Raw genomic sequence first — 22519 nt, forward strand, 5'->3', positions numbered from 1 at the left:
GGAGGGGCCCGGGGAAGGGGAACACGCGATCCCGGAGCCCTGGCTGGATCCGGCGGGATGGGAAGGGAAGGTGCCGGGTGGCCCAGGGCGCGCTGCGCGGCTGGCAGGTGCTGGACAGGGCAGCCCGAGCTGCTGTCTCATGCCCGCCAGGGGACTGAGCCAAGGGGAGGCAGGACCAGGGCGAGTGGCACTGGGGGTGAGCAATCGCCGCGCTCCGTGGGACAGGCTCCGTGAGCCGGGACCCAATGAGCGGGTTCCGGCTTTGACGTATCAGTGTTTGGGAGCAGCCCGGCGCAGCAGCTAGCCGGGGAGCACGAATCCCTGCTGCTGCCTGGGCCGGAGCTCTGCGGGTGCCAGCCGGCGGAGGATTCGCGGCCGCCAGCGGCAGGCACTGCAGAGGAGGTGAGGGCGCTGCCGGGGTGTGGGGCGGCGGGGAGGGCATCTTTCCTATTCCCCCAGGCAGCACACTGCACCCAACGCTCACAGCGCGGCCAAGCACACGCTGAGCTGCACCAGCACCCCAGAGCCTGTGCAGGGGAGACCCACTGAGCCTGCAGCACCCCACAGCCTGCGTGGGGAGACACACCCTGAGTCTGCAGCACCCCACAGCACGCGCACGGGGAGACCCACTGAGCCTGCAGCACCCCACAGTCCATCCAGGGAGACACTCACTGAGCCTGCAGCACCCCACAGCCTGCGTGGGGAGACACACCCTGAGTCTGCAGCACCCCACAACACGCGCACGGGGAGACCCACTGAGCCTGCAGCACCCCACAGCCAGGGCTGGCTCCAGGTTTTTTTGCCTTCCCAAGCAAAAAAATTTTTGGCTGCCCCCACCCCAGCCCTGGGCTCCCCCCCCACACTCCCCTGCTGCCCCAGTCCTGGGCTCTCCCCCCACCTGCGCCCCCTGCCACTCCAGCCCTGGGCTTTCCCCCTCCACACCCCAGCTCTGGGCTCCCCCCTTCCCCCTCACCAGTATCCCCCCCCCACACACACACCCTGCTGCCCCAGCCCTGGGCTCTTCCCCGCCCCCCACCCCACCTGCCCCCTCCTTCTGCCCCAGCCCTGGGTCACTGGTAACTTGCTCCCAGGGTGGGTCATTATTATTCTTTTGTTCCACTCTTTGTTTCTGTGGGGAATTTGCCAATGCAATATCACTGTCTTCCTTGTAAACAAATAAAACTTAAAAAAAAAAAAAAAAAAAAAAAAAAAGCAATGGCTGTTGAAATAGCACTTCCAGTCCTAAAAACCACTGGGAAGCATTTCTTGCTCAATTTTATCCTACTTTTTCTACAGCAAGTTACAGTGGATCAGTATATTTGATTTGGGAGAAATGAAGTAACAGCTGCCCAAATTGAGCTTGAGCACTCCTGAATTTTGAGGTGTTCAAATCTGGAAGGCAGGTGCTAGATTCCCTTTCTGAATATTAGCTAAATCTGGAAAGGAAAAGTCAATTTCTGCTTCCATGGCTCAGAAGTGGAAATCCTCCTACGTGCCTGGTACTGTGTCTAAAGCTGCCCAGGTCCAGTAGAGCCTCCCCTCCCTTACTTTTCATTTTAAATTCTAGTGGGATCCACGTACCTCCCTTGCTAGGCTTCAGATAGAGAGGGGCACTGCCCATTTAGTCCACCCAATTCTTTCTTTGGGGGCTGAAAGGTGAGGTCACACCAGTATCCCTAATCGAGTCTGGGGATGTCTTCTGAAGGGGATATCTGGGCCAAAGCCTTCTACTCCTTGGGCATACTTGTTCCCCATTCACAGTGTCACCCCGCTCTAGCAGGGAGCTCTCCATTCACAGCAAGCTGCAGCATGAGGTTTCAGCTACCATACTCCCTCCCCCTCCCTTTCCTGTTGATAGCGGCCAATGGAATGCTGGGAAATAGAGTTCTTTCCCTGCTGCAGGGTGGGCTCTATAGGCAGGGAGCTATCCAAGGAACTACAGCGCCCAGGGCCCCCTGTTGGTTTTCAGCTCCCAGGCTGGATCCCTGCCGGCTTCTGCCCCTGCAAATGGGTTGCCCCAAGCACCTGCTTGCTTTGCTGGTGCCTAGAGCCGCCCCTGCCCACAGCCCATGCAGGGGGAGACACTGGGACAGGAATACCCCTAGAACCCGCACAGGAACAGACACTAGAAGCACACACAACACACTCACACATGGGGAGAGACAGACAACACCCACCCTGCCATTCAGGCACAGTGGCTTAAAGCCTATAGGGGAGCCTACGGTTGAACTGGATTTGCTCACCCCAGGTAAAAGCCCATCTGCCCTGTCTTCACTGCTCTTTTAACATGGGTTAGCTAAGGTGAGTAAGAACACACTTTTTTTGCCGTGTAGACCAATGCACACAGCCACTAAGGCATACTAGAGATAGTGACACACACGTTATCAGATCAAGACGTGCTATACAGACATTGAGATGATACCTGAATGCTTAGATACACACAAACATAAATTTTTGCTAACACTGAAAATAGTTTGTTTTTATGTGCGGGGGGAGGGGCAATGTCACATGACATAAAGTGATCTCGCTACTACTGCTTGTAATTTTGGTCATTTTGCACATCCGGACTTTGAATAACTGGGCTATATCTTGGAGCAGCTGAATAAACAACCCCAGAGAGAGTAGCAAGACCTGACATTTTATTTGGGGAGGGAAGATGTCTGCCTTTGGGTTCTCTAAAACAGTGTGATATACGAGTTTTAAAATGATCCTTTACTGATTAACTACTTTTAGAATTTTAAAATACATATTTTTAAGAAACTACTGAACATGGCAAAACATAAACAAGGAGAACAATAGTGAGGAAAAAAAGACATCACCAACTTTTCAGTTCTTTTTAACTAGTTAAATAGTTGACTGGCTAAAATAGAAACTGAATTAAATGTGCAACTCATTCGTGACTCAGATTTTTAGCAATATAAATTACACACTAGCAATCTAAAACCAAGCTTGGTTCAAAACAGTGTAAGCTCCTCCGTAACTGGCAGAGAATTACCAGCGGACACTTCCTTTCTCTCTCTGGTGTGCAAAACCCCTCTCACCTGAATTTTAGACTATATTGAAACACTAGTATGTGTGTTCCTTTTGTATCGGACAGCTAATGCATGCTCTTTCTTTCTGAACAGAGAATTGAAGGGCAATCCAGACATGAGGAAGGTTTTGTTAGTGGAACCTGTCATCATCATTTACACTTTTGCCTATTTCTTGACCGTACCGCTGATTCAGCAGTATATTTATCGGAGGCTATGGGAAGAAGGAAGCAACTCCAGTTTAATAGAAAATAACAACACTACTTACTGTGAACTAAACCGAAGTAACCCAGTCTACATCAAACAGAAGGTAAGGAGGGGGAGAGGGGGAAGTAGGAAAGAAAACATATTACAAAGGAAAATTTGCAGTGAGTACTAGATAAATATTTAATTAACAGTGGCTTAATTGTTATAAAATGATGATTTCATTAATATTTATATGGTGCTATAGGTGTGTATAGTGTTTACAAAGAATCAACTCAGCAAGATGCTGAGGACATTCAGTTCCATCTGAAGTCACTAGGAGTTGAGGGTGCACATTATCTTAGAGCAGTGGTTCTCAACCTATTTACCATTGTGGGCTGCATATGCAGCTCTCTATGTGTTATGTGGGTCGCACCTACACAACATATATACTACCTGTATGGCCCTGAGGATGTGCTGCAGCTGTATGCTGATTGGGCTGCAGGTTGAGCACCACTCCCTTACAGGGTTTGGCCCAAAAAGAAGATATTGCCCTTACGCTGAGAAGTATAGAAACTAGGGCCCCGATCCTGCAAAGATGTATGCATGTGTTAAACTTTAGGCAGTGTGATTAATACCTTTGACTTCAGTGGGACTACTCCATGTGTCAAGTTAAACATGTATGTCAGTCTTTGCAGGAGCAGGGCCTTGGTTAGATAGATATAGCATTCTACAGGGAGAGATGACATCAGACAGGGATGGGAGACCAGGAGGAGGAAATTAAAGAGAATTTTAAAATATGTATTTAACTGAACTGATCTTTCAACACCTTTGAAAATCTCTGATTTCTCATTCATGCCAATAGTGACATTCATTTCCTTTATTGTCAGAATATAAGGATGGCAACTCTTCATTTGATTGTTAATGATCCTTTTAAAAAATATTTAAAGCATATTTTAATATTATTTGTACAATTTACTCTTCTTTTAATTAGATACTGATTAGAATCCCGTTACACCACAGCTTCCTTTACAATTAGGGGAAAGTGGTAGTTGACATGGATTTGTGAGTTATAAAAAAGGCATGTGTTAATAAGAGACCATCAGCTGACATAATTCCAAAACCAGAGAAAGGGATTGTTGTAGAACTCTAAGTAGCACTTGAAGTGAGGGATTTTGCGCAATCCTAGATCTGAATCTCTGGGATGCTACCATAAATTTTCTGATTTGGTATTCTGCACTGCCCCTTCTCAAGAGTGGGGCATCCAGTCTACCTAGCCCACTTGCCATATATAAAAGTGCATGCTTGTCAATGCCATATGTGGACTCCATTGAACTTGCTCAGAGGAATAGCTCAGGCTTTCTACCATGACAATGAGTTCTTCCTCATTTGTCAGGAGACTAGTCAGCTAAGGAAAAACTTAAAAGAGGGCAAAGTTGAATTTTTGCCAGAGGTCGGTCTCTCTCTCTCTCTCTCTCTCTCTCTCTTAGGGTGACCAGACAGCAAATGTGAAAAATCGGGACGGGGGTGGGGGGTAATAGGAGCCTATATAAGAAAAAGACCCAAAAATCGGGACTGTGCCTATAAAATTGGGACATCTGGTCACCCTACTCTCTCTCTCTCTCACTCTCTCTCTCTCTCTCTCTCTCTCTGTGTATATATTTTTTTTTTGGCTGACAGATTAGCCAAGGTAGGCCATTTATGATTCCCATTAATCCCCTTTAGTATTGATTACTTGGCTTCTACCTCCCAAATCATAGAATATCAGGGTTGGAAGGGACCTCAGGAGGTCATCTGGTCCAACCCCCTGCTCAAAGCAGGACCAATTCCCAACTGAATCATCCCAGCTAGGGCTTTGTCAAGCCTCCTATGGGAGTCAGAGTCCAGTAGAAGCATAAACAGCTCTTCCTGGCTGACCCAAACTATGGAGCTTTAATTCAATAGCAAGAAAGCAGCTGTGCATGATCCACAGGTGCAATTGGGAAGAGACCCAGCCGCTTTCTGGTGATTGGGGATAGGAGGCACCTTTCGCAATCTGTTAATCGATGTAGAGCTGCTAGTAGGCACTGATCACACTAGCTCTGCAGCATGTAATTGAACACAAATAAACTCAAAAAACCTGAGGCTGGGCTGCCGAGACCTTACTCACCTCTCTTCCAGCATCACACAGCCGGAGAGCTAGTTATTGACCTGGAATAACTTTTAGCACAGGAGGAGAACACGTGAACTCTCCACTCCTCCAGGCTGCAATGTTTGGCTGCATAGCTGTTCTTTTTGGAGAGACAGAGAGGCGTCCATTGCAAGTCAATTTGACCTTTTATTAGCTGGACCTGAACCAGAACTCATGGTCTCCTGAGGTTCTTGTGAAGTGGAAGTCTGTGGATGCTTTTGGCTAGATCAAGGTTTTTTTTGGCCCAGATCTAAAAGGAATTTATGTCCTACTGGGATCCACAATCCACCTGCTCAGCTGCAGCCTAACTCTGTAGGCACCTAATCTCACTCAGCACCTATATTTTTACTGTAAAAGTGCCCCAGCTGTCAAAGTTTGTGCCTCTGAGCATGTGCATTGCTCCCTCAGGTAGGTGACCTGACACCTGTCTCATGCCTAAGCTGCAGTGTGGTCCTCAAACTAGGTGAAAGTAGGTGTTCCCCTGCCTAGCTTGCCTGCTGGGCCCAATTCAGCAAGCATGCCTAACTCTTCACAAAATGGCCAAGAGGAGACCTCCCTTTATAACCTTTAGCTCAGTGGTTAGGATACTCACCCCAGATACAGGAGACCCTGTTTCAATTACCCCCTCTGCCTTGTGAGGAGAAGGGATTTGAATAGGGGTTTTCCACTTCTCTGGGGAAAGCTCTAACCACTGGGCTTCCGAATATTCTGAGGTGGGTTTCTCTTGCTGAAGCTAGTCCACTTTGTTTTAAACAATTAAATATTAATGGGGCTAGACAAAGAGGAGAATGTGCCAGCTTTTATGGATCCTATTCTCAGGTGCCTACCTCTCCTCATAAATTATATAGGGAACCTAGGCACTTAGCTCAGGGTTTGTGAATTCCAATGATTTTTCCAAGGCACCTAAAAGTTGGGTTTGTGGATCTAGGCTTTTTCTCTTAATTGTCTTTGTACATCACCCACAACAGGTATTTTCATCCAGTATTAGCTCTTACTGCATGCTGTGTTTTAGGTAGATGAATTTTGGTATATTGTGATACTTTCTCAGGGTGTCCAGAACCAGAGGTCACCATGTTACCCCCTGCCTTAGTAAAAGACAGATTTACTGTTTTTCAGTTCTCTGGCACTCATGGTCAGTTAGCCACCCAAACAAACTCCTCAGAACTTTTCCAGCCCTTACTTTGCCTGCAAGTTTAAGACTTGGTGTATCTCAGTTCATCCCACAAGCATTTCTCCCCCCCCCCCCCCCAGTGTCCAGCCACTGTTGCTGGACACCCTCAGTAATTACCAGGTAAGCTGCCCCTAAGGAGATAGTGTACACACAGCTGGGTGGTTACAACTCAGGATCAGGCCCTTTATAGCAACACAGCACTGTAATTGTTTATCAACAAAGAACAGAGATTCACAGATTCAAATGAGTATTGAGAAAGACTAAGGGGAACAAAAATGGTTACAAATAAAACAAAACTATAACACACTTTTCAGAGATAAAAACTTAACAGGCTACAACCCTTGTCTAAAGTAGTTTCTCACCCTCAGAAGTCTTTCTGCAGAGCTTGCTGGTTTTCAGTCAATCTAGGATCTATTCCTTCACAAATCACCCCCTCACTAAGAGTGTTCCTCAGCGAAATGGATAATGGGAGTTGTTCTTGCATCCCTGTTATAGCCCAGTAAACCTTTGAAAGCATTCCTGCAGTTTGTTCTCCACTGCGTTGGTGCCATATTGTGTTCACATCCCTCCTGCCCCCGTCAACCTGTCTTTCCTGTCGACTTTACATGCAAATGTAGCTTCCATTGTTTTATGACCGTAATAACTATCTTTCCTCCTGGAAGAAACTTCTTTCTCCCTTTGTTTGGTTACAGACTTTAAAGCATATTATCAGTACATATACACAGTTCCTCATAGAGTATTAATACATACACTTCACAATGATATTAATGGCCAGCGTGTCATTGACTTTCATTTCATACCTCACACAACATTCTTTATGGATAACTACTGTGACAGCAATGTGTTGGGTGTAGTGAGTTTGTGAGGCCTGATTGGAGTTGCTGACAGAACAGTGAGCCCTTTGCCAGTTGGCATTGAGGGGTTCTTAGTGTCACGCATAGGCTATGTCTACACTACAGACCTTACAGTGGCACAGGTGTGCCGCTGCGCCGCTGTAAAGTCTTCTGTGTAGCAGCTCTATGCCGACGGGAGAGCTCTCCCGTTGGCATAATTAAACCACCCCCAACGAGTGGCAGTATCTATGTCGGCGGGGGAGCATTTCCCGCTGACATGGTGCTGTCTGCACCGGCGCTTCTGTTGGTGAAACTTATGTCAGACAGGGGTGTGTGTTTTTTTTTTTTTTTTCTTTCCACATCCCTGAATGACAAAAGTTTTACCGACAAAAGTACTAGTGTAGACATAGCCATATACTGTCATGTTGTTTTCGTTATTGCAACTACAAAACCCATAAATGATAAAAAATCTGCCAGCTGCAGATTTCTGATCTGGAAATGTAGTTAAATTTCACAAAAATGTAGTTTGATTTTTTTTTTTTTTCTGTAGTTGACATTTGCTGGAAAACCCTGAAATTCAAGCTTTTTTTCCAAAACGTGACCGTACATGCTTCGAAAAATAAAACTTTCCCACTACATGCAAAGTCTTGAAAAAAGCGCTTATTAACCATGAGTCAGCTGAATTTCAAATGGCTTCTTGCAACAAGATCATTGTGAATTTACTTTTTCACACAGTTGCTCACTGCAATTATTTGACATAAAGGATGCATAATAAATAACTAGTTTTACATTCACAGTGTTTGGATAACTCTGTTCAGGGCAATGGGTCTCCGATAAGCAGGATCTTGTCCTGCAGAACTTTTCTGTTGCCCATGGCCTGCCAATTTCCAGTTCCCATTATTTCATCACTACAGGCCTCAGGTAGCTGTAAACTCTGAAATAATCATGATTTTGTCTGTCTGCCTGTGTTTTACACCACACTCATCACCATTGCATCTGAGCATTAAATTCTTGCCCCATTGATGTAAATGGCAAAATCCCTATTGGCTTTCATGGGGCCAGGATTCCACACTGAGAAAGAATTCTATCTGCAAGTGGGTGAAAACAGTAGGCTGAGAAATATAAACTCCAGACACTTTGCTGAGATTATATTTGCACCAGGTATTCTGGATTTTCCTGGGAGTCCAAGATACTAGTGACTTTTATACATAGATGCCCTACATTTTGCTGTGGTGTTCCTTAAATTCTGTTTCTATCAGCCTCTCAGGAAGAGACAAATTGTCCTCTCTGTTCATCTTGTGTAGTTCCTTTGTTTTTAGGGTTGGGAGGGGCTTTTCAATCTCAACAGTGTCAGGGCAAAATGAGAAAATAAATGTAAGACAATAGGAGAGCATTTGGGGTCTGTAAAGTTATATAAGATTTAGTCAAAGATGCATAAGGCCTTTGCGGCACTTGGATTCATTATCTCATAGAATTTGGGGAAATATATTCATTTTATAATTAATTAAAAAGAGGTTCAGAATTCACTGGAATGAAAGCTGGTGCTTTCTGATTGCTGGATTGAACAAAATCTCTTTTAACTGAGCTCAGAGGAGTTTTTTATCATACAGTGCATGCAGTATCCTTTGCTAGTATGTAACATTCTTTAATTGTACGAGCCGCTATCAATTTGTCCTGTCCTGCTCATTGTTCAGCCTCAGGCACAACATTCCTCACTTAACTTAATCCTTATTTAAATCAAGGAATTCTTCATTTTCATCCATTTAATTTTGTATTCTAGAATTTTTTGTTCTGTATAATCATATTTTAGAGTGTAGTGGATTTGCAGATTAAGAAAATAGGGCCAGATTCTCTGCTGCTCTAAATCTGTGTAGCTGTATTGATTTCAATGGAGTTGTGTTGGTTTGAACGAGCTGAAGAGTTGGCCCATAGTTTTTTATGTTCATTTTCATTTACTTTATAAATGCTTGAACTGTTCATTGATAGTGTTCATGCATTCTAAATGTGACATATGTCCCCCTCCCCCGTCCTTGAACTAGATCAGATGGTGCAAGCCAGGGTAATTCCAGTGAAATTAATGGAGATGGGTGATTTACAGGAGTTGAGCATCTCGCCTCCTTTTTTGCGTGTGTTGGACTTTCTCCTCCAAAACACACACACACATATGCCATTTTTCTCTTCTTGTTTAATGTTATTAAGGGTGTTGGGTTTTTAGCTATCATATCTGTATGAGTTTTAGACTGTTTTATGGTATGGGTTATTCAGTACCCTGAGCATTCCTGTGTGGGATGGGGTGGGACAATATGGTAAAGTAGAGTTTTATTATCAATGTATTGGCATTTCTATGATGCTCATCACTGTGGTGTGCCAGCTGTAGTATTGGAGTGCCAGCTTTAGTAAAGAAACATTGCATATAACATGGAACATCCTAAGGTTCTGTTTGCTGTTTAACTGTACAAAAAGTGCTACCCATGAATCAATTTTTTCGCTGTCTTCACAACTGCAGTTAATCCTCGTCTCACAAGATGCCTCTGCTTTGTTCGTTATGCCCATTTGTCTGCAGGCTATTGCTTCCCTTCCCATTGCTGCTGTCGCAGCAGAGCAAGTAGTTTCCCTTCTCATGCTCCCCCTCCTCACCCCTCTCTCTCTCTAGGATAAATTACTTCCTTTCCTAACACTACTCTCCATTCATGATGCTTGTCTTTCCTTTGCACCAGTGCACTCTGTAGACAGGGCCCTTCCCTCTTTTTGTGTTGATCAAGTTGCTTCCTTTCTCACTGTCTAGGCCAGGGGTTCTCACAAGAAATTTTTTGGTGGCTGCTCTGACAGTTTTTCCTAAAATACTTAATTAACTTTAGGAAAAACAAATAAATATGCACATATCCATGTCCAAATCATTGTAATTTATTTATGTAGGGGAGTTTTCAGACTCAATAATAAAAATAATGTACAGTTCTTTACTGGACCTAAACAGAATAGAAACAAAATAAGGTGCTTTGCACGTCCTTGTCTTTTTTTGTTGTTGTTTCTTTTGGTTTTTTGGTTGCTGTTTTTTTTGACTTGCTAGCTAGTAAGTCTGCTCCTGTGAAAACTGATATTTGTAGGTTTGTTAATATCGCTTTTTATAGCAGACTTACTCAACCTTGGCAAGCCAGGGAACAAATTAAGCTGTGAATGGAGAGCTGGGTAGGGAAGCAGTGGGGGCTGGGGGCAATGGAGGGCTAGGGGAGGCAGTGGGAGCCATGGGCAATGAAGGAGAGTGTGAGCGGGGGGCCGAAGCCCCGCGATCGATGGATGGAGCCCGAAGCCCTGCAGCCGGAACCTGAAGCCCCATGGCCGGAGCCTGCTGCCCAACGTCCCAAGGCTGAAGCCGGAAGCCTGAACCCCACTGTCCCTGGGAAAGGGGGGAACTCCGACTGGCTAACTGCTCTTCTGGTGTTTCTGGCTCCAGAGGGGGGCGAGGCCCAACCCCTACTGGTGGCCACGGGGAAGGGGTGAATTCTTCTCCCTCCCTCTCTCCCCCTCGCCAATCACTGTCTAGGAGGCTGTGGCTGCAAGAAAAACCCTGGGTGGCCGCATGCACCCACAGTGGCCACATTTGAGAAACACTGCTACGCCATATCTTGGTCCCTGTTCGCAAATAGAAACTGGATAAAAGCAGAAGAAAACTCCACTTATCTGGCCCAAAACCTATCAGGGGGAGTTGTTAGGGACCAAAGGATCATCCTCCATTTTAACCTGGTTCCAGATTCAGGCTGTCAGATTCCCAGGGTGGCATTAGTGCAGGCAGGAAGGCCATGATAATATGACTTCTGAGGCAGCCGTGCTGCCATAAGGGCATGGGATAAGAGAGACAAGAGTGTAAGGGGGCTTGCTCTTCATGTGAAGGTCTGAGCCCTCCATGGTTGCCTCAAGATCTACTCAATTTTCTTCAGGATCTCAGAACACCCTGGGTGGTCGTGGAGAGCTATGCCTCCTTCCCACCCTGCAAGTAAAGAAAGTCCAGCACCACCACTTCATGATACCTCGGAAGCTCCAAGTGAACTTTCAGAGTGACTTTAATCCTTTTACATTAGTTTTGGTTCTGTTTGATAGCATGACATGGGGATTTGTGCACAGAGAACCACTTTCCTTCCTACCGCTGCTCTCTAGGCTGATCGAGTTCCTTCCTTTTCAGCTGCTGGAGTGACTGCCCTTTGGTATTGCCCGTGTAACTAAACACAAACCAAGATCTGAATTTGCTAGAAACCAGCGTCAAGTGCAAAATAATCATCAAATCAACTTTGATTTATATTGTTACTGTTTTTTCTTTAACTTTTTTCTTTAATTCTTTTCACTTACTACCATTAGTCACAAACGTGCCATTAATTTATGTCCATCAAGTGTGTTTTATTTTTAAACTTTTTTATTAAATTGAATAAAAAGAACTCAGAAGTTCTTCCTCCACTCTTGCATCTATTTATTGCTATAATGCAGCTACTGTATCTTACAGGAATACACGCACAGCCTGATACCTCTCTTACTAGAGGTTAGTGATTCTGAGACTTTCTGAGCCTGAGAACTCCTTTCCAATGGTTTTAAATGTATTTGCACCTGTTAGGTAAATTATCCAGGTACTTCACACTGCCACTCTGCAGGAAGACTTCACAGACTTGTTGATGGTCATAGAATCATAGAAGTGTAGGACTGTAAAGGATTTCAGTAGATCATCTAGTCCAGTCCCCTGCACTCAAGGCAGGACTATATCATAACTAGACCATTCCTGACAGGTGTTGGTCTAACCTGTTCTTAAAAACCTCCAATGACTGAGATTCTACAGCCTCCCTAGGCAATTTGTTCCAGTGCTTAACCACCGTGACAGGAAGTTTTTCCTAATGTCCAAATGTAACCATCCTTGCTACAATTTAAGCCCATTGCTTCATGTACTATCCTCAGAGGTTAAGGGTACATCTTCACTACCTGCCGTATCGGCGGGTAGCAATCGATTTATCCGGGATTGATATATTGCGTCTCATTAAGACGCGATCTATCGATCCCCGAACGCGCTCACCGTCGACTCCGGAACTCCACCAGAGCGAGTGGCAGTAGCACAGTCAACGGGGGAGCCGTGGCCATTGATCCCACGCCGTGTGGACCTCAGGTAATTCGATCCAAGATATTTCGACTTCAGCTACGCTATTCGCATAGCTGAAGTTGCGTATCTTGGATCGATCACCCCCCCAGTGTAGACCAGCCCAAGGGAGAACAATTTTTCACCCTCCTACTTGTAACAACCTTTTATGTACTGGCAGTGGTGCTGGAACACTTTTTGTAGTGGGGGTGCTGGAAGCCAGCTAAGGAAACGGTAAAGCAGTGGTCCCCAAACTTTTTACCTCATGCCCCCCTTACACCTGTCGTGTGTGGGGGGCACAACCTCCCAGAGCCAGGGTTCTGAGAGGGGGGACATGGACGGGGTAAGGGGACCGGGAGCTGGGGCTGGGAACAAAGTTCCTGGGTGCGGGGCCGGCAGCTGGGACCCCGGGTGGGGCCAGGAGCAGAGCCCTGGGCATGGGCTGGGGGTGCTGCAGCACCCTTGTTCCCATGCCTATGTGTACCAGAAAACTATTATCATGTCCCCCCTCAGTCTTCTCTTCTCCAAACTAAACAAGTCCAGCTTTTTCAGCCTTTCCTTATAGGTCATGTTTTATAGACCTTTAATCATTTTTGTTGCTCTCCTCTGGAGTTTCTCCCATTTGTCCACATCTTTCCTGAAATGTGGTGCCCAGACCTGGACACAGTACTTCAACTGAGGCCTTATCAGTGTGGAGTAGAGTGGAATAATTACTTCTCGTGTCTTGCTTCTCACGTCATGGGATGTGATAATATTACGTATAGATGTGTCAGTACGGTTAGTTTTTATGCAATACACTAGAACCTCAGAGTTACGAACTGACCAGTCAATCATAGATCTCATTTGGAACTGGAAGTATGCAATCAGGCAGCAGCAGAAACAAAATAAAATTAAAAAAGAAGCAAATACAGTACAGTACTTTGTTAAACATAAACTACTAAAAAATAAAGGGAAAGTTTAATAAAAAGATTTGACAAGGTAAGGAAACTGTTTCTGTGCTTGTTTAATTTAAAGTAAAAGGGTTAAAAGCTGCATTTTTCTTCTACATAGTAAAGTTTCAAACTGTATTAAGTCAATGTTCAGTTGTCAACTTTTGAAAGAACAACCATAACCTTTTGTTCAGAGTTATGAACATTTCAGAGTTATGAACAACCTCCATTCCTGAGGTGTTGGTAACTCTGAGGTTCTACTGTATTTCCTTTGTATGCATTATTATTTATTGATGTAGCACTATCAATATGCATGACACTTTACAGATAAGTAAAATATCATGGGCTCTGTAATAATCCCATTCAGGGCCAGATTCTGATCCACCTTATCTGCATTAAATTGCATGTTTCAATATGATTACATGTGGAGTAAGGTGCTGCTTCCTGTGAGTGGGAACCAGCATCTGGCCATAAAGAAGTAGTAGTAGTAGTAGTTTTATCACCGACTTCAGTAAGAGCAGAAGCAGACCAATGCCCCTTCGCTGAAGGGCTCACAGCATAGGGGCCTGAACTTACAAATGCGTGCTCACAACAGTAGTCTTGTTGACTCCATTGCGACTACTCATCAAGTAAGTACTACTTCCCTGAATGAGAGTGTTCAGGATCATGTCGTAAGTTAAAATACAACAAGAAAGAGTGACAATATTGAGGGAAGGGAGAGGGAGGACAAAGGTTACAGCAGTAGAATTTTTTGGATAGGTAACTGCTTCATATTATTTTTTTGTTCCCTTTGCAGGAAGTCCAAGAAAAGGCCTCGCTTTTTCTCATGCAGTTGGACTTAACTGGCGCAGTTCCCAGCATTTTGGTTGCCATTGTCCTTGTAGCTGATGGGGATCGTCATGGACGCAAAAAATCTTTAGTTCTGCCTTCAGTGGGAGCTTTTATATCAAATGCTTTCCTTGGTGCATTATCATATTTCTCCCTGTCCCTCTCTATTTTGTTTGCAGTTGCATTTTTTGGTTCACTGTTTGGAAGCATTGCAACTTTCCTCGGAGGAGCCTTTGCCTTTATAGCTGACCTATGTAATGAAGAGAAGCAGAAAACAATACGTATAGCTGTGGTTGATTTGATTTTTGGACTTGTATCTGGAGTAGCAGGACTGACTTCCGGCTACTTCATAAGAGGATTAGGCTTTCCATGGACATTTGTGGTTGCTTCTCTACTTCACGTTATTAATATTTTCTATATTACGTTTTGGCTGGAGGATACAGTACGTGTACCTGAATTCCAGCAGCATGCATCAGTATCTTGTACTGAAGGCCTTAAAGAAACATTTTCTGGAGTGTACATGCTTTTTAAAACTTCCACTTGTAAAAAACGAACTTTAATCATTGTATTGCTTTTTACATTCATGATGTATTTTTTTACTTGGATAGGTGGGAGTTCTCTTTTTACGTTGTATGAACTAGATGAACCACTCTGCTGGAATGAACTCTACATAGGATATGGAGCAGCTGCATTCACTTCTGTTTCTCTGACCAGTTTTTTAGGAATATACTTGTTTTCACGTTGTCTCAGGGACATCTATATTGTCTTCATTGGGATATTTTCTTACATTGGAGGAATGGTCATGGCTGCCTTTGCCAAAACTACACTGCTCATGTTTTTAGGTTAGTTCAAAAGCAGGCCCTTTAGATTAATGAAATATGTGAAAATTGTTATATTCTATATAATTAAGCCAGCTAATCCCTTAAAAGAACCTAAAGATATTTTAAAAACAACAACAAAAAAAGTAATGTTCAATCAAGTTCATATTGGATTTTAAATGTAAATTCAAAAATGAAAAGTGTGACAAGTGAATGAAAGCACTTCCTTATGGCTTTCTGTTTTTAATATCATGTGTATATATACTGGGTTTATGACTCTTTTTCTGTGCTAAGATAATTTAAGATAATTATGTCACAATACAATAATAGTTCTGGTTTGAATTTTCTATCACTTTTACTATTTGGAGCCTTCAGTACATAAAATGCAGTTAGGTCATTTAAAAAAAATTGCAATTCACTTTTAAATTCTAAAGTGTGTTATTTGAGTGACTCATGACTAATTGTATTGTTTTTCAGTGAGAGTGCCCTCTCTTTTATGTTTTATGCCCATTCCAGTTCTACGGTCCATGTTGTCAAAAGTGGTTCTGGCTAGTGAACAAGGTGAGTTGAATTTATTAAAGAAACATTTACCAGGCATCTTAAAATAAATAGGCTCTAAATTATAAAAGGTTTAGAACATATTTGTGTGAAGGGGTTCCATTTTTTTGCTTGTACTAGCTTTTTAAAGTAATTTCTTAAATTTCAGGTTCTATCTATTATCACTCTGTTTTATTTCAGTAAAATCCTTGTGACTTTTGTTTCCAAGTTAATGTAAACAAGATTAGATGTTAACACCTGGCCAAAATTTCTCCATTGGGGAAAAAACCCTAAAAGATTGGTTGGCATTTTGGTTAAAAATAGTGATCCCCTGAAAACTGGAAGTGAAGTTAAAAGTAAAGCTCTGCTATACGGTTGTGACTTGACAAGTGCTTTTAACATTTGGCAAGTTTTCACATTGAGAGAAAGAAATACATCTCATGTTTAGTTAGCCATTACAAATTATATTTCGAATGGCAAAGGGTGGATGGTCAACCTTTGAAACACTTGAAAGGGTGAAAAGAAACAATTAAGGACTCTGATACTGAGTTGTGCACCACTGCCTCATGGCTATAGTAAATTTCCCAAAGGACATAACATTAATTCTTACCTATATAAAACCACGGATGTTTAGATTTAAAACTAAAAACACTTTGTATAGTGTTGTGCAGAAATGAAGCCTGTTATTCTGCAATCTTTTCACTGATGTTTAATTTAAAGCTGGTAAAGAATGGCTTATTGTTTGAAGTATGTACGTACCATATTTTGGCACCTCTAGCTCCGAATGCTCTCAGACTTTTGAGTAGCCAAACTGATACTTTGCGAAAGTGCCAGCTCATTTATTGCAAAAGAGTTCTCTTGAGCTATTCATATTTATAATATATTTAGCAAAACAAAGATGGTTTTTATCTGTACTGATCTGTAATCATTCACATTGCCAAGAAACTACAAATGTGGAAATATTCTTTAGGATTGCCTATAGTTGAGTGGCTTGATGCAGGAGACCGTTTGCCTTATAGTGATTTACTCAAAGAGCTCATTCTGTTTAGCATAAGAAAGAGAAGATTAAGGGGTGACTTGATTACTATCTATTTGGATCTACATGGGGAACACATATTTAATAATGGGGGCTCTTCAATCTAACAGAGAAAGGTATAACAGAATCCAGTGGCTGGAAGTTGAAGCTAGACAAATTCAGACCAGAAATAAAGCATAATTTTTAACATTGTTTGTGATTAACTATTGGAATAATTTACCAAGGGTCATGGTGGCTTCTCCATCATTGGCAATTTTTAAATCAAGATTGGATGTTTTTCTAAAAGATCTGCCCTAGGAATTATTTGTGGAAGTTCTGTGGCCTTTGTTATACAGGAGGTCAGACTAGTTAATCACAATGGTCCCTTCTGGCCTTGGAAACTATGAATATGTGAATTTGTGACCTCTTTATGCTTAATTATTATAGTTACTTTATCTATATAGCACCATGAGCATACGTAATGCTGTGCCATGGGCAAGCATGCCAAAAGAAGATGTTCTTTCCTAAAGACTATACAGTCTAAATGGGGTAATCCGGGTGGAGTATAATAATAAAGAAGTGCAGACTGAGGCAATGTAGACTTTTTTATTTCTGGAAATGGAGGAAGAGGATAGAGGCACTGAAGTCTTGATCCAGCAAAGCACTTGCTTTGTTGGATTAGACCCTTGTTGAACATTAGCTGGAAGCTGTTCAGCATATAAGGAGTAGCATGAAAGAAACAACAAAGTGTGGAAAAGATGGACATAGAGAAAAAGTAGAAGAGGAGAGCAGGAAAAGGGAAGAGATAGTAGATGGAGTTGCACAGAACTTTGCAAGAGAGAATGAGTTGTTTGATTTGGAAGAACAGTGGGTGTTACTGAAAAGATTCAAGAAAGGAGATACATGGGCAGATTGGTAGTAAAGATAATCTCCACTGGCAACACGCTCTTATCACTTAACAAGAATAATTGTGAAGGTGGTCCGCCGGTAAAGCATTCTAGCAGTGATGCTGTACAGAAATTGTACGATGTGGAATTGTAACTGTAGTGGATCTTTTGTATTTTTTTATTAATCCTCTTCTCTGACCAAAGTGAATGACTTTCATTTCAATACTTGCAGAGCATTGTATTGTTATCCAGATATTTTTATTTTAACAGGTGCTGTGTTTGCTTGCATTGCCTGCTTGGAAGTTATGACTAGTGCCATTTCACTCGCAGTTTTTAATAGTCTCTATGCAGCCACTGTAGCTTGGTTTCCAGGCTTTAGTTTCCTCTTATCAGCTGGTCTTTGTATAATTCCCCTGGGCGTCATGTGGTAAGTATATATCATAAGGGTTTTTTACTAGAGTAGAAATATATTTAAGTATGAAATGAAGCTGGGTGGTTTAGTGGATAAATGTTGCCTTTCACCTGTTGGCTCCATATTTACATCAACTTGAGTTTCCTAATGTGGGGCTAAATTCTACCCCTGGATGCATGTGTGTGGCTTCCATTGGTGTGAGTGAGAGCTCTGTTTGAGTGTGTGCATCTGAGGGGAAAATTTGGCACAAAATGAGGGTAATCAAGGTGTATGAAAGCAGAGAGCTCAGTTTTGTTGTCTAGTCTCGCCAATGGGAGTTATGGGCCTGATCCAAAGACCACTGAAGTCAATGGGAGCGTTTCCATCCAGGCCCCTTCGCCTTGATCCTGCAGCATTAAAATCAATAGGATCTTTGATATTGACATTTACTTCACTGAGCATGAGATCAAGCCCTCTGTGAATAAATCTCCATGCATATCAGAAAAGCTGGGGAAGGACAAACTTATGTAATATTTACCCACACTGACCCAGCTGTATTTCGGTAATATTCAGGACCAATTACACCTTTTCTTGGTGTTCATGATATCTAAATTCACTTGCATTCTCTCTAATGTAAACTATGCATCTGAGACTTTGAAACAGGAATGGAATTGACAAAAAGAGCTATTCTCCCAGTTCACGTATACTCTTAGATTCATAGAAAGTTAAATATTTATTAAGAGGGATAGTGTTATCCTTACTGAAGTCTTGTACCTTTTCACCTCATGCCTAAACTTCATCTCAAATAGAAGAACAGGAGTACTTGTGGCACCTTAGAGACTAACAAATTTATTAGAGCATAAGCTTTCGTGGACTACAGCCCACTTCTTCGGATGCATATAGAATGGAACATATATTGAGGAGATATATATACACACATACAGAGAGCATAAACAGGTGGGAGTTGTCTTACCAACTCTGAGAGGCCAATTAATTAAGAGAAAAAAAATTTTGAAATGATAATCAAGCTAGCCCAGTACAGACAGTTTGATAATAAGTGTGAGAATACTTACAAGGGGAGATAGAGTCAATGTTTGTAATGGCTCAGCCATTCCCAGTCCTTATTCAAACCAGAGTTGATTGTGTCTAGTTTGCATATCAATTCTAGCTCAGCAGTCTCTCTTTGAAGTCTGTTTTTGAAGTTTTTCTGTTGTAATATAGCCACCCGCAGGTCTGTCACTGAATGACCAGACAGGTTAAAGTGTTCTCCCACTGGTTTTTGAGTATTTTGATTCCTGATGTCAGATTTGTGTCCATTAATTCTTTTGCGTAGAGACTGTCCGGTTTGGCCAATGTACATGGCAGAGGGGCATTGCTGGCACATGATGGCATATATCACATTGGTAGATGTGCAGGTGAACGAGCCCCTGATGGTATGGCTGATGTGATTAGGTCCTGTGATGATGTCACTTGAATAGATATGTGGACAGAGTTGGCATCGGGGTTTGTTACAAGGATAGGTTCCTGGGTTAGTGGTTTTGTTCAGTGATGTGTGGTTGCTGGTGAGTATTTGCTTTAGGTTGGGGGTTGTCTGTAAGCGAGGACAGGTCTGTCTCCCAAGATCTGTGAGAGTAAAGGATCATCTTTCAGGATAGGTTGTAGATCTCTGATGATGCGCTGGAGAGGTTTTAGTTGGGGGCTGAAGGTGACAGCTAGTGGTGTTCTGTTATTTTCTTTGTTGGGCCTGTCTTGTAGGAGGTGACTTCTGGGTACTCGTCTGGCTCTGTCAATCTGTTTTTTCACTTCAGCAGGTGGGTATTGTAGTTTTAAGAATGCTTGATAGAGATCTTGTAGGTGCTTGTCTCTATCCGAGGGATTGGAGCAAATGCGGTTATATCTTAGAGCTTGGCTGTAGACAATGGATCGTGTGGTGTGTCCTGGCTGGAAGCTGGAGGCATGTAGGTAAGTGTAGCGGTCAGTAGGTTTCCGGTATAGGGTGGTATTGATGTGACCATCGCTTATTAGCACAGTAGTGTCCAGGAAATGGACCGCTTGTGTGGATTGATCTAGGCTGAGGTTGATGGTGGGATGGAAATTATTGAAATCATGGTGAAATTCCTCAAGGGCTTCTTTTCCATGGGTCCAGATGATGAAGATGTCATCAATGTAGCGCAAGTAGAGTAGGGGTGTTAGGGGACGAGAGCTAAGGAAGCGTTGTTCTAAGTCAGCCATAAAAATGTTGGCTTATTGTGGGGCCATGCGGGTACCCATAGCAGTGCCACTGACTTGAAGGTATATATTGTCCCCAAATGTGAAATAATTGTGGGTGAGGACAAAATCACAAAGTTCAGCCACCAGTTCAGCATCCGAAGAAGTGGGCTGTAGTCCACGAAAGCTTATGCTCTAATAAATTTGTTAGTCTCTAAGGTGCCACAAGTACTCCTGTTCTTCTTTTTGCGGATACAGACTAACACGGCTGTTACTCTGAAACCTGTTCATCTCAAATGCCTTTTTTCTGGACTAGCTGAGTTTTAAGATCAGGATAGTGAGACATGAAGAACACGTCAGACTTGAGTGCCTCTCAACATTTCAAAACCTTGGAACTGATTCACTACTACATCACTCCAGCTTTATGCCACTCTCATTCCATTGAATTATCCTGGCTTTAAACTGGAGTAATATATCAGTGATTCTGACCCAATAGGTTTAATGGAGTTGGAAGATAAAGGGTCTCATCCTGGAAGTGGAGAGTATTTTAGAACATAAAGATATTGAGGAGCTCAGATACTCTGTTATTGGGGGCCATATGAGTACCTTAGTTATAGAGAGATATAACTTAATCTATAATTTCCGGCATAACAGGGAAAGCTCCTTTCAAAAAGGCAGTGTTTTCTGTACAAAGGGTCATAGACACATACCAATAAATTAATTCATCTTGGATCCAGGACTATAGAATAGCATGATAGTTATGTCTGAAGGTCCTGTCTTCCCTCTCCACTCCAGATTAATGCCTTATCTGTGGTATACTGCCCTTAGAATAGCCTCACTCTAACCCTGAGAAACCATGGTAATGGTATTATCTCAGAGCAGAAACTGTAGTTTGTTCCAATTTGTGCTAAATCAGGCATGCTGGTTTAGTGCTTTTCACAGAGAACCGAAATGAGATTGTCTAACTCATGTTACATAGGGCAAGTATTATCATTGCTTTATTTATTAAGCCGCCTGGACCTTTCTGTGCAGAAAGCCATTGGGTGTGTTGTTGGTGCTGATTCAGCATACTGTACATTACTATCTTGCTAAAAATGTCTCTGTGTCTTATCTCTCTCTTCCAGCTGGCTTATGTGCACCAGTTGGCATGAAGAGGACTTGGCATCACCTGCATATGAAGAAGTATCCAGTGAAGAGAGTATTGACAGCTGAACAAAGAATTTACTTACCTTGGTTTTCTAGTCTGATGTGCATGGCACAGCCTGTTACATACACACTGATAGGGGAGAGAGTGTGACAGTTGTAGATGAAATCTGGACAGTAGCTCTGCAACAATTACCATAAAACTGCTAGCATTTCCAGTCTTCCTATTTTATGCTAGAATGAGTTTAATCCTTATTCTTAACTATGCAAATAAGGTGAGAGTGGCGGGTCTTTATCAGTTTTTAAAGTATAGCAAAAATGATTGATATTATATATTTATGAATAAGAATTTAGAATTACTTATTTTTTTATATCCTGTGCTCTTGGATTTACAAATACTGTCTCTTTCAGAATTAAGAGAAAATAAGTGAGAGCCGTATTTTGTTGTCTCTCAAGTTTGAAAATGATTTAAAGTAGGGCTGTGAGTTACAGTTAACTCACGCAATTAACTAAAAAAAAATTAATTGTAATTAATCGCATTGTTAAACAATAGAATACCAACTGAAATTTATTAAATATTTTTGGATGTTTTTCTGCATTTTCAAAAATACTGATTTCAATTACAACACAAAATACAAAGTGTACAGTGCTCACTTTATATTGTTTTTATTACAAATATTTGCACCGTAAAAATGATAAAAGAAATAGTATATTCAATTCACCTCATACAAGTACTGTAGTGCAATCTCTTTATCATGAAAGTGCAACTTACAAATGTAGGGTTTTTTTGTTACTTAACTGCACTCAAAATCAAAACAATGTAAAACTTTAGAGCCTACAAGTCCACTCAGTCCTACTTCTTGTTCAGCCAATCGCTAAGAGAAACAAGTTTGTTTACATTTACGGGAGATAATGCTTCCCACTTCTTAATTACAGTGTCACCTGAAAGTGAGAACGGGCATTCGCATGCACTGTTGTAACTGGCGTTGCTAGATATTTATGGGCCAGATGCGCTAAAAATTCATATGTCCCTTCACGCGTCAACCATCATTCCAGAGGACATGCTTCCATGCTGGAATTATAGGCTCTAAAGTTTTACATTGTTTTGTTGGTATATAATTCTACATTTGTAAGTTCAACTTTCATGATAAAGAGATTGCACTACAGTACTTGTATTAGGTGAATTGAAAAATACTATTTCTTTTTTTTACAGTGCAAATATTTGTAATAAAAAATAAATATAAAGTGAGCACTGTACACTTTGTGT

General features: G+C 42.3%; 1 protein-coding gene across 1 annotated transcript; it reads left to right on the plus strand.

The window, feature by feature from the left end:
* Positions 1-309: 309 nt before the first annotated feature.
* SLC46A3 (solute carrier family 46 member 3) lies at positions 310-21851 on the plus strand. The gene is made up of 6 exons (XM_054015263.1): positions 310-402; positions 3126-3339; positions 14222-15095; positions 15549-15632; positions 17781-17937; positions 21234-21851. The coding sequence occupies exons 2-6, from the start codon at positions 3148-3150 to the stop codon at positions 21319-21321; spliced, it is 1395 nt and encodes a 464-aa protein (XP_053871238.1). The 5' UTR covers positions 310-402; positions 3126-3147; the 3' UTR covers positions 21322-21851.
* Positions 21852-22519: the final 668 nt, after the last annotated feature.

Source organism: Malaclemys terrapin, chromosome 1, assembly GCF_027887155.1.
Source record: "Malaclemys terrapin pileata isolate rMalTer1 chromosome 1, rMalTer1.hap1, whole genome shotgun sequence".
Lineage (NCBI taxonomy): Eukaryota > Metazoa > Chordata > Testudines > Emydidae > Malaclemys > Malaclemys terrapin.

Excerpts from the sequence above, each read along its gene's own strand:
- SLC46A3 (XM_054015263.1), top strand. The coding sequence starts at position 3,148 with ATGAGGAAGGTTTTGTTAGTGGAACCTGTCATCATCATTTACACTTTT. Across the intron at positions 3,340-14,221 it reads CAGTCTACATCAAACAGAAG|GAAGTCCAAGAAAAGGCCTC; the intron begins GTAAGGAGGGGG and ends TTCCCTTTGCAG. Across the intron at positions 17,938-21,233 it reads ATTCCCCTGGGCGTCATGTG|CTGGCTTATGTGCACCAGTT; the intron begins GTAAGTATATAT and ends TCTCTCTTCCAG.